The 11,026-nt window shown below is 40.3% G+C and overlaps 1 protein-coding gene across 1 annotated transcript in view; it reads right to left on the reverse strand.

The window, feature by feature from the left end:
* Window positions 1–10,124, reverse strand: part of PPA1 (inorganic pyrophosphatase 1) — a 49,277-nt gene extending 39,153 nt beyond the window's left edge. Inside the window, exon 1 of the mRNA XM_075216591.1 lies at window positions 9,963–10,124. Within this exon, the coding sequence (XP_075072692.1) occupies window positions 9,963–10,023 (61 nt within the window). The 5' untranslated portion in view covers window positions 10,024–10,124. The remainder of the gene's footprint in view (window positions 1–9,962) is intronic.
* Window positions 10,125–11,026: the final 902 nt, after the last annotated feature.

Here is an 11,026-nt window from a genome sequence, read left to right on the forward strand (position 1 = left end):
GCGCATGCACAATCCTCCGTTCGCCCCTGCACATGTAACTTAGCATCTGGCCTGAGTCAAGATAAAGAGGAAGGCATCACTTTGACAGCCATATTCCTTTGCTTGAATGTCTAGCATGGGGTCCCTATGTGACGTGTTAATGATAATATGAAGCCAACCCAATGATTATACATGCAGTTGAGAAGCAACTGTAAATCCCAATTTTGGATAATGAACTGTTTCCTGTGGCCAGAGCTACCTCATAACAGCAACCATTAATATAATATCGCTTGCACTAGTAGAGATCTGCCCTCTTTCAAACCCAGGGGAGAAATGAGCTGCACATCAGCATAAAGCCCTTTGTGCAGTCAAATTTAGCCCTTCATTGACTGGCTCAGTGCAGCCTACCACTCTCCCAGATTGGCCCACCCTGCTCAAATCATCCACTGGCATCGGCCTAGTGGACTTATTTCAAGTGATTATTTTATTTGTTGCAAGAGTGGAGACTGGTTTTGGCACTATGTCCAGAGTACAGCAAAATGTCCTCTTTATATTCTTGTATTCCAACTGGGTGTATCATCACTACCACATAGTGATGGGCAACAGACTTTGTAAGGAATATACATGAGCAATAAACACCATTTTTCCCAACAAGATGCTGCACAAAGGCTATAATCCCTAATTTTTGTGTGTGGAAGCCAGCAACTTCATTCAACATTCTGCCTGCAGTACTGATTCTAAGTAAGCAGTCTGAGGAACCAGGTATAGTGACCAACAAAGAGGTGCTGCAGCAGCTGAAGAAAGTAGTTCCAGGTGTCGGTGAAGGAGCCTGTTGGTGGCAGCAATTACTCTCCTACAACTAGTGCACAGATGGTAAGTGTCTGGTAGTGCAACACCTGTAGGAGTGGTCAGTAAAGACGGGCTACAGACAGTAAGGGAATCCCAATACGAAGTCAGCCACTAAAAGAATAAGAGGACAGGGTGGACGTCACAAAGATTTGTATATTAGAAACGAAAAATCCCACCCCCCCCCCCCCTCGCCATTTTCTGCACAAGTAAATTACCCAATTTAAATGCTTTAGATACTTTTACGATGATCTAGGTTAGGTGAAGATCTGAACAGATCTAGTGTTTTAATTTTGCTTTCAGTGCTAGCAGTGGAGTGAATGATATGTTTGTCATAGTCTAAAATGAAGCCCCATCCAGACAGCTAGTGTGCATGTGAAAGTAATGAGAACATCAGTGCCTGTATGACAAAGTACATGCTCCAGAGTGTTGCATCAGCTTCACATAAAGGCATATTACACAATCAGGAAATTAGAGCCAACAATATTCACATAAGTAAAGTCCTGATTATCTGTAATAGTTTAGTATAGTAATCTCCCTTTTTCATTTACAACCCCCCCCCACCCAAAAAAAAAAACCAACCCAAAAAACCCACTAAAAACAAAAAACAGTGGGGGAATTATTAACATTCATTAAGATGAAAGCAGGATTCCAGTCTGTAAAAGCTGCCATCCACAATTCCATCCTGCCCCTGCTGAGTGACACGTGGCCAAATCTAAAAGACCGGAGGGGCCAATTGGCCAGAACCATGCTTGCCTTCTCTGCTGGAACGTTCGGGAGAGAGGGCCACCGTAGTGCATCATGTCATCTTCCCTAGTGAAATGGGAGGGGGTCTTGATGACAGTTTGCTGACAATCATCTATTTACATAGCGCCACCAATTCCACAGCGCTGTACAGAGAACTTATTCACATCAGTCCCTGCCCCATTGGAGCTTACAGTCTAAATTCCCTAACACACACACACACACAGACCGAGAGAGACTAAAGTCAATTTGTTAGCAGCCAATTAACCCACTAGTATGTTTTTGTGGAATGTGGGAGGAAACCCACACAAACACGGAGAGAACATACAAACTCCACATAGATAAGGCCATGGTCTGGAATCGTACTCATGACCCCAGTGCTGTGCGGCAGAAGTGCTAACCACTAAGCCACCATGCTGCACCAATCATATCAACAAGGCCCTGCCACCAGATACACAACATTGAGCCGCGGGGCTGTGGTCATGACAACGTAAATAGTATCAACATGTTCCCTGCACTTGCCACTTGGAGTTCCCCTCCCAAATGAGAGGAGAGAAAAGTAGGTAAGTATGGCCAACGGATAGCACCATAAGATCCAGATAGATCCCGATTAGAATGGTGTCTTCTACAGAATCTTTTTTTCTTCCTTTTATGGCAAAAAGTGAAACATTCTGGAAGAGCACCCACAGTGATGATAGTATAAAATGTATTAGATAGGAAATATAGGAAAATCCACTGAAAGTTTTACATGAATAATTGTTGCATCTGGTGCAGACAATAAACTTTATATTTTAAGTTTTGACTGGAGACTGCAGTCTTTTTGGTCTAAGACTTAGTGTGATTTGCAGCCAGCAAGTTCTGAAATGGTCCAAAATATTGCAACATGTATGTGCTCCTTCAGCCTACTGAAGCAGCCTGCAGTCTGCCTGAGTCTAAGACAGTGGGTAACAAAATAGCTTGTGTGCAGCTACAGAAAATACTGGATTTTTTTTTATATATATTTGTTAACTTGCATTTTAGTTTAGATCTTAGCTCATGACCAGAGTTTCCTCCAGACTGCACAACAGTAGAGCTGCAGAGACAGCTGGTCCCAGGAGTGAGCTCTTCTCTGACAGTGACTCACCTTCAGCTTTCATACTGCAATGTGATGGTTCCCATGTCAGTTTCCTCCAACACCTCACAGCTTTACTGCTGTGCAATCTGGAGAAAGGAGACTGAGGAGAGCACAGAATAGATGAATAGCTTGCCGAAATAAAAGCTCTCTTCAGGACCAACAGGTAAACTGTTTTTCCCCCCTTTGTGTGCATTTTTTTCTCAACTTTTTAACTACATATTAGTGTAATTAAAATTCCGAGGTGACAAGTAATCTAAGCATAGCACACTTTATAAATATATGGGAGACTTATCGATATAGATCTATATATCAGACCTCATATAATTCAAAAAACAAGGAAATGTGATTTAATCTAAAATAATGACTTAAGGCAAGTTTGACATCCCTCCTTGCCAAACCTGTATAATTTTTAGGGACCTAGTATGGACAGACCTTAAAAGAGATGAGGTGGGGCTGTGTGCTGTGATTACACCACATTAAAGAAAATTAATTACAAACAGTATGGAAAAAATAAAACAAACAGTGGATGCACATTTGGTCAAAAAGCTTTGTTCATTTTTAAGGTACACATACGCTGCAGTGCAATGAAGAAGCCAGGATTACTGACGTCTAACATACCAGCCCATTGTAGATTCCTTATTGGAAAAAAACTCAACCACATTGCTCAAATATCTCCCTCTTCCAACATTTGCACAATTAATTTTGAATACACCAGATACATGGAAATTTGTGTAAACTGAATTACAGTCAACTACAGATAGCTGCAGTGCTGGACCCTGCAGAAGGAGGAAGCAGAGAGGAACCTAAATAGCGAGATGAAAAGAAAGGGGTTGATTAAGGGGCAAATTAAGTAACCTGAAGGGAGCAGCTTTGGGGGGTGGGCATGACCTCCGCATCATGTGGCAGTCACAATACTAGTTAGATGGGGCTGGCAGATGTTTGCAAGTTTTCATATATTTTATTGCCTTTATATGCCTGTGCTATGGGTAGTTTTTTTGGCCATAATGGACTGCTGGGTTTGAACAAAAGCGCCTAATCAGAGTTTGTTAACATTTTACATTATAATACATTTTTTGCATAATTTAAAAATAGGACACCAACTTTCTAGAAGCCAGACAAATGACAAGATGGAACAGGTAAAAGTGAAAAGCATAGTCTGTCTAAATTTGACTGCTGGAGAATACTCCTGAATATTCACATTCAGGAGTATTCCTATACGCCGAACTATTCATTAATAAGATTCAGATATATGCTCAACATATGTCAACATAGCTCTCTATGTGCATTGAGTGGTTGTGTTCAGTATGATATTCAGCAGAATGCAAAATATGAATGCAAACATGAAGGGGTGGGGGGGGGGGGGGGTATTAAATGTTTATTAGTCTAGGGAAGCTGGATCTCTTAGGCCCTGACTAAGTCATTTAGGAGTCCCCTGAGCATATAAAACCAGCACAGAAATCCTTCACAACTTCCATATTATATATATTTCATAGTAGGGGTGCACAATTTAATACACAAGTACTATTTATTGACAAAGAAATAAAAACACAGATATTTGAAAAACATTCTATTAAATTGTTTAAAACTTTTTTTGCAATGACAGTTTTTATTGTATACAATGTACAAAGGGCAATAAAGCAGGTCAAAACAGATTAGCACACCAGCACAACTCTTGCTGTGATGTCACATAACAGTGTTTGGTCAAGAACGAAGAAGATTTTTTAAAAAAAAAAAATTAGAAAATTATCTTAAACATTGATAATTTTGGGGAATTAGTCTACTACTGAAAATTGTTCAAACCCTCAAGCCTTTCTCGTGGAGATAGGTGCATGAAATGTATACTGCTTTACATTTGTTTCTAGAGGTCACTTTATCACCATTTTTATTAATTAAAGCTCAGACTTCTTGTCATAAAATATTAAAATTCTGACTTTGTGCTCTTAAAAAAATTCCTGTGTCAGGCTTGTTTTTAGAACACTACATACATGCAGGGAATGGTTTGGTTTACAGTAACTGATTAAACAACCATTACATTCTGGGGGAATCAGTCATAAAATAGCCATTAAGAACTAACTCTTAATGGCAGTTGAGTTTTGTGTTTATTAGTATGTTCTAGATATGATGTGGGTGATTTGGTCATTTCTAGACAAGTCAGGTGGTTTTGCTTAACCCTTTCACATACACATGTCACTCATGCCCAGGTAGGTCTGGTCATGAAAATACATAGCCTGGGAATGTTCAAGTTAAAAAAGCTGTATATGTAAATTGGCATAGTTTCTCTAACATCCCCAGCCTAGCCTGCTTGTATATTTTTTTTCCTTTGTTCACATTCTCTCCTAGTTATGCATCTGTTATTCTTGCATGTTTGCTTATTTTTGTAGTTCACTAATAAGTGTTTTGATTCAAGATGCGACTGACAAAGGCCAATAATGGGTTCCATAAGGTGTGCCCCACTGTCGTGTTCTTTCAGTGGTTTTGCTAGGAAATTAACACTGTTAGAGGTCTTTTTATTGTCATAGAAAGGGTTACTATGGACGCATGCTTGTTACCAAGTAGGCTGTCACAGGAAGTTTAGTTCACGTCACACTTTCACCCCTTGCTGCTGTCAGTTACTAAGGACACATGCTTGTCACTAAGGTGACCTGTGACCGGAAGTCTGATTCTTGCTGAACCTTCTACTCACTTTTCCAGATGTTCTTTGTTATTAGATCAGTTAAGTATTTATCTAAATTATATCCCTGCTGAATGCTAAAGTCATTTATATTGATTGCCAGTCCTTGAGTGTAGCCCTGTTTGTGCAATTTGGAAAATATGTTGTTATTGAGGGAGCACCTTGGCAGGCATGGTGGCTTAGTGGTTAGCACTTCTGCCTCACAGCACTGGGGTCATAAGTTCAATTCCTGACCTTGGCATGGTTTGCTTGGGTTTCCTCCCACACTCCAAACACATACTGGTAGGTTAATTGGCTGTTAACAAATTGACCTTAGTGTGTGTGTGTGTGTGTGTGTGTGTGTGTGTGTGTGTGTGTGTGTGTGTGTGTGTGTGTGTGTGTGTGTGTGTGTGTCCCAGAGAAATTAGACTAAGTTTCAATGGCGCGGGGACTGATGTGAACGAGTTCTCTGTACAGCACTTCACTTGTGTGTACTAGGAAATTAAATAGCTTGTTCTCGTGGAACAGGTACAACACCAAAACATGAACATTAAATTGATCATAAAGGGAGTAAACCGCCAAGCAATAAAATGGCCATTAAAATTGTATTGAAAATACTAAAAAAAAAAAAATTTTGTTTAAAAACTAATACTCATGTAATCTAAAGAATTACACAACCTCTATTGTAAAAGGATATCAGAGGTCACTTCCTAATTCATTGTCCCAAAACACTGCAGATCTCAATGACTTATAATTTACACATTGGGTGCATTATTACACCCACTGTCATTACCGCCATCAGCTCTACAATCACAATTTTTGCTGCTGACAAGGTGTTGTCATGATAACCACTGTGCTGTAAACTGTATTGGCATACAATGACCAAATAAGTGTGTGTGTGTGTATATATATATATATATATATATATATATATATATATATATATATATATATATATATATATATCTGCCTCACATATTGTAACAAAGTGAATAGGATCTAGTGCTAATCTAGAGCTGGCAGGTCGTGGTCCACCGAAGATGTGGCACTACAGAAAGGCATGTAGGAAGAGGATGCGAGTAGTAATCAGACCGCTGAGTGGGATTCTCGTAGTCAGAACAAGCCGGATCTAGTACACAATCGGACAGCGGGGTACAGAATCAGCAGGCAGTGTCAAAGTCAGGATAAGCTGGGTCGGTACACAAAACACTGGAGTAGTCAGATAAGCAGCACAGGTATACAGGAGTCAGGCAGGAAAGTTTGCAGCACAAGGAGTTCACAATAATAATGGAGCCAGGAAGCCTACAAGTTGCTCTGATACCAACCAAGTGTCAGAACATGGTTTAAATAGGTTTTGCAATTTCAAAATCCCCATCCCGGGTTGCAGTCATATGACCTGGAAGCACAGCTCAGGCAGCAGAGAGAATAGCGCTTGAGCGTGGAGAGTACTGTAACATATGTGCACACAGTATATTTTCCTACAAACCTTCAGACAATAACCATAACTATTCTGCAAAGGACTGAGTTGGCCATTAAAAGGAGTAACACAAAAAAACAATAATCCACTTTGCAAACAGCCTATTTTACTATAACCCATGAACACCTCAGATGTAACATTGCCGATTCCCATGTTCCACGTTTACTTACACCACACCTAAGGAGAAAAATATTTCTGACTGTTACAGGAAGTAAAATATATAGGTATGCTTATTGTATAGTACAACAGACTCAAAACTGCATGTCGTTCACGTACACTGCCCTGCAAGTAATTTAGTACAACTCAGGGAATTAATGCAGTAGGGAGTGTTTGACAGCTTAGAAATGGCTTTGTTTATTTGAACAAACCTAGAACCTACAGATACGAGTAACCAATGTCCATACTAGTACAAAGCAAAATAGCTCAAACCAAATGCAGAGTAATAGGAGAGCAAAATAGGCCCTGTACCACTCACTGCTCTTACTCCAGGCACTTGTAAACGCTCAGGCAAACTTGTTTAATATAAGTGTAAATAAAATGCAACATTTTGAAATGAAATTGTTATGGTTACAGTCAGCTAAGCGATTAAGGGTGAGTATTGAACGTATATAGTTTTGGGTCTCTCTTTGGGTTCCCTTAGATTTTTCAAACTTAATAGAATCCCTGGCTAACTTTTGTACATTTTCCTTACACATCAACATTAAACAAGCATGGTGGAGAGGCAGCATGAGGGTGGAGAGGCAGCATGAGGCTGGAGAGTGGGTAGGGATGGGGCAGTGAATAAACTATTTAGCTCTAATCACATTACAGGTGGACGGGACTTCCTGTGTTCCCCTCTTAAGGTGTAGAACAGTTCATCCAGCAGTGAGCCTAGGACACCCTTAGTACAAGCATCTCCCAAACCTCAAGGGTCCCAACCACAGACCATTGTTCCACTACTTTAAGAGAGTGATATTAAAAGTATGTGTGTGTCGGTAAACATTTTGGTTTTTTTAGCATCTCCTGCCATTGTAACAACTACATTTTAATGTCCAAACAACCAACTTGCATTAGCAGAACACAGCTACAACAGGAAATAGTTACACATCGGTGGTAATCTTTTTTACAATTACCACCATAACGACACAGAGAAGTCCTCCAACTACAAAACGAATCTGTAAAAAACGATAAAGAAAAGCAGACTTGCCTGTATACCGAAGTTGCAGCTGTCCGATTGGCACAGGATGCTGACCACAAGCGAGTCTGACTACTGAGGTGTCCGTCAAGAGATTTGAACGTCAGTGCGACTTCTATGCCTTTTAATTTAAAACGGCAATGTTTGGTTAAGTGTTTCAACACTTAACCTGCAAGGTTTGACATTACAGCTTTAAATTAAAAGGAATACAAGTCACACTGACGTTCAAATCTCTTGACGGACACCTCAGTAGTCGGACTCGCTTGGGGTCAGCATCCTGTACCAATCAGACAGCTGCAACTTCGGTATACAGGCAAGTCTGCTTTTCTTTATATCGTTTTTTTTACAGATTTGTCTTTTAGTTAGAGGATTTCTAGGTGTACGCGTACCCCACCCGTTACACAAAGCAAAAAACACAATGCAACCCATAGCAAGCATAGATACTATCTTCGATTTTCAAGGAGAAAGGGGGAAAAAAGTTCAAATATAATTGGTCTAACTGGTTAGAAGACTTTTGTGGACAGTTACCGGTCTATTAACCAAACAGGTTCCTATGCACGAATTGTAATAAACAGCCCTCAGCACATTCTCATGTAAACCTTTATTACTGATGACCAAGTTCATTCACCACCAGTCTTCAGCAACAATCTAGTCCAGTGGTTCCCAAACTGTGCGCCTATGCTCCCTGGGGTGCCTTGGAGATCTCACAGGGGTGCCTTGGCCAGGGACAGTGGTAAGCCAGGCGGGGGGCTACTTGGTAACTATTTTGGCTTCGGGGTGCCTTGAAAAAATTTGAGACCTTAAGGGTGCCTTGAACTGAAAAAGTTTGGAATCCACTGTTCTAGTCACTAAATATTAACCTGTACAACCAACTAAATGAGCTGACAAGCAACACTTTAGAACGACTTCCGACCATCGTGTCACTTTATACACTAACCCGACTTCCAACCGAACAGTCGTAGGTCGGCTGAATTCCCCGATTATTGTACAAAAAAGCTCTAGTTTGTACCCAGCCTTACTCATCCATTGTCATTTTCAACTAGTGTGTCCCCTAATTTACATGTTATACAAGAGGAAGGTGTACCAGGAGCTGTAAGTTTGGAAACCCATGACCTATAACCAAGTTTGCCAACAAACTGTATATGCTATTGATGAAAGTTGCAGTATCAATGTACCTAGAAGAATACTCTGCAAATGTTATCGACCAGGAAAGTGTCATGTTGTCCCCTAGTACATTCAGAACATGAATGGCACTTTATCAATGACCTCTAATATATTTATTGATTGCATTATCCAATAAATATAGCAGCACAAAACTCAATATTTGGAATGGAAACTTTTCTAAACCAACATCTCAATGCAGCATTATGCAAAGTGTGTGTGTACACATTACCTTGTTAGCAATTCAGAACATATCCTGACACCCATATTTAAAATAAGAGACAGAAGGTAAGAGAGACACAGACACACACACAGACACACACGGCAATTTAGATCCTATCAACTCTTGGTAGTATTAATATATATAGCAGATAACAAAATAAGAGGAGTTATTGAATCACTTGATTTGAGACTTTTTTTTGTCTTTATCAAGCATGTAGGGTTATTCCTACATATTAAGATATACAATTATCCCAAACAGAATTTTGTAGGATTTGCCACTTACTTAAAACCATATAACAATCTAAGAACTGTATATATACACTTCAAAACCACTATCCTGTATTAGCTGTAAACCCATTTCAGAACCTATAGAATATTCTGTTAATTTGGAGCCCATTTCAGAACCTTATAATATGAATCAATAAACTGAGCACACTCCAGGCTCCGAACACCTCTCTAATTCACATCTGCGCCCTATGTAATACTCCATATAACTGTATAATGTAGGCCTTCCATATAGAAACTACCCAGTCCCTTTCCCAGCTCCAGTACACATTTCAGTAGGGACTGTATATACCGCAGCATATTCACTCACTGAAGAAGAGCCGGTACTCCAGGCTGTTGGCCTTAGCCCTCTGCTCAGTGCTGAATGACATGGTGCTGATCTGATGCCGTCTGCTCAGGGTTGATGGAAGAGAAGGCGAGGACACGCCGGGCGGTGCAGCGCTAACATATCCCCCTCACACGCCTTCCTGGGTCTCGTCTCATTGGCTGCACAGGACGTGGGCGTTACTTCCCTGAGCTTCTGTCAAAGGATAATAATATATAGCACATACCCTCCTCTCCGCTAGCCAATAGCAGCTAGATGTGAGGAATAGGCGTGGCACAGCCTGCATAATGAATGAAAGGCGGCTGATGTCATGAGGGCTCTGCAAGCTGGAGTCACGCCCGATGCCTGACGTCGCGGTATTGTGCAGGCGCCACGTGGAGTTTATACTGCAATGGCTCAGAGTATGTCAGTGTCCCACGTGTGTGCAAGGCAGAGATTAGACAGCTGGGACGTTACAGTTCCAGCCTTTTCCACAGCACTGTACAACTGAGAGATGAGTTACGTACAGTAATTAAAGCAAAAGGGCATTTACTTCATTACTTTATCTCAGGAGCCCTAATAAAACAATGTTTAAAATGCCCTAGTTGTTCCAACCAACTGATAGACAGCCTACTTAAATGCAGTTTGCTTTACATTGTGCAGATGAGTTTTTTCATTGCAAGAATCAGGGTGTTTATTAAACTTTCGTACATAGTTTTGTGACAAACAAGAAACATGGTAAAAGCACAAACAACTCTTGGAAAAATTGCAATAATATTATCAATGATACTGTCTGATCATTAAATGAATACAGATATTTGGACTTCACTTTTAAGCACCTTATTCGTATATGTCAAAATGTTCTTTTTAAGACACGCCTTACTGCTGGACATGTGCTCCTCACAACATCATTCAAAATTTAAGATTTACAGGCTTAAAGGATAACCCCAATGGAAAAATCATCATTTAGTTTCAAGTGGAATTATATATATAAAATAAGAAAAATGCAATTCACTCTGATCCCCTGATAATATGTCCTGACGGCTGTAACAGTCAGAGCAAAAAAACCC

This window comes from Mixophyes fleayi, chromosome 6 (assembly GCF_038048845.1).
Source record: "Mixophyes fleayi isolate aMixFle1 chromosome 6, aMixFle1.hap1, whole genome shotgun sequence".
NCBI classification, from domain to species: domain Eukaryota; kingdom Metazoa; phylum Chordata; class Amphibia; order Anura; family Limnodynastidae; genus Mixophyes; species Mixophyes fleayi.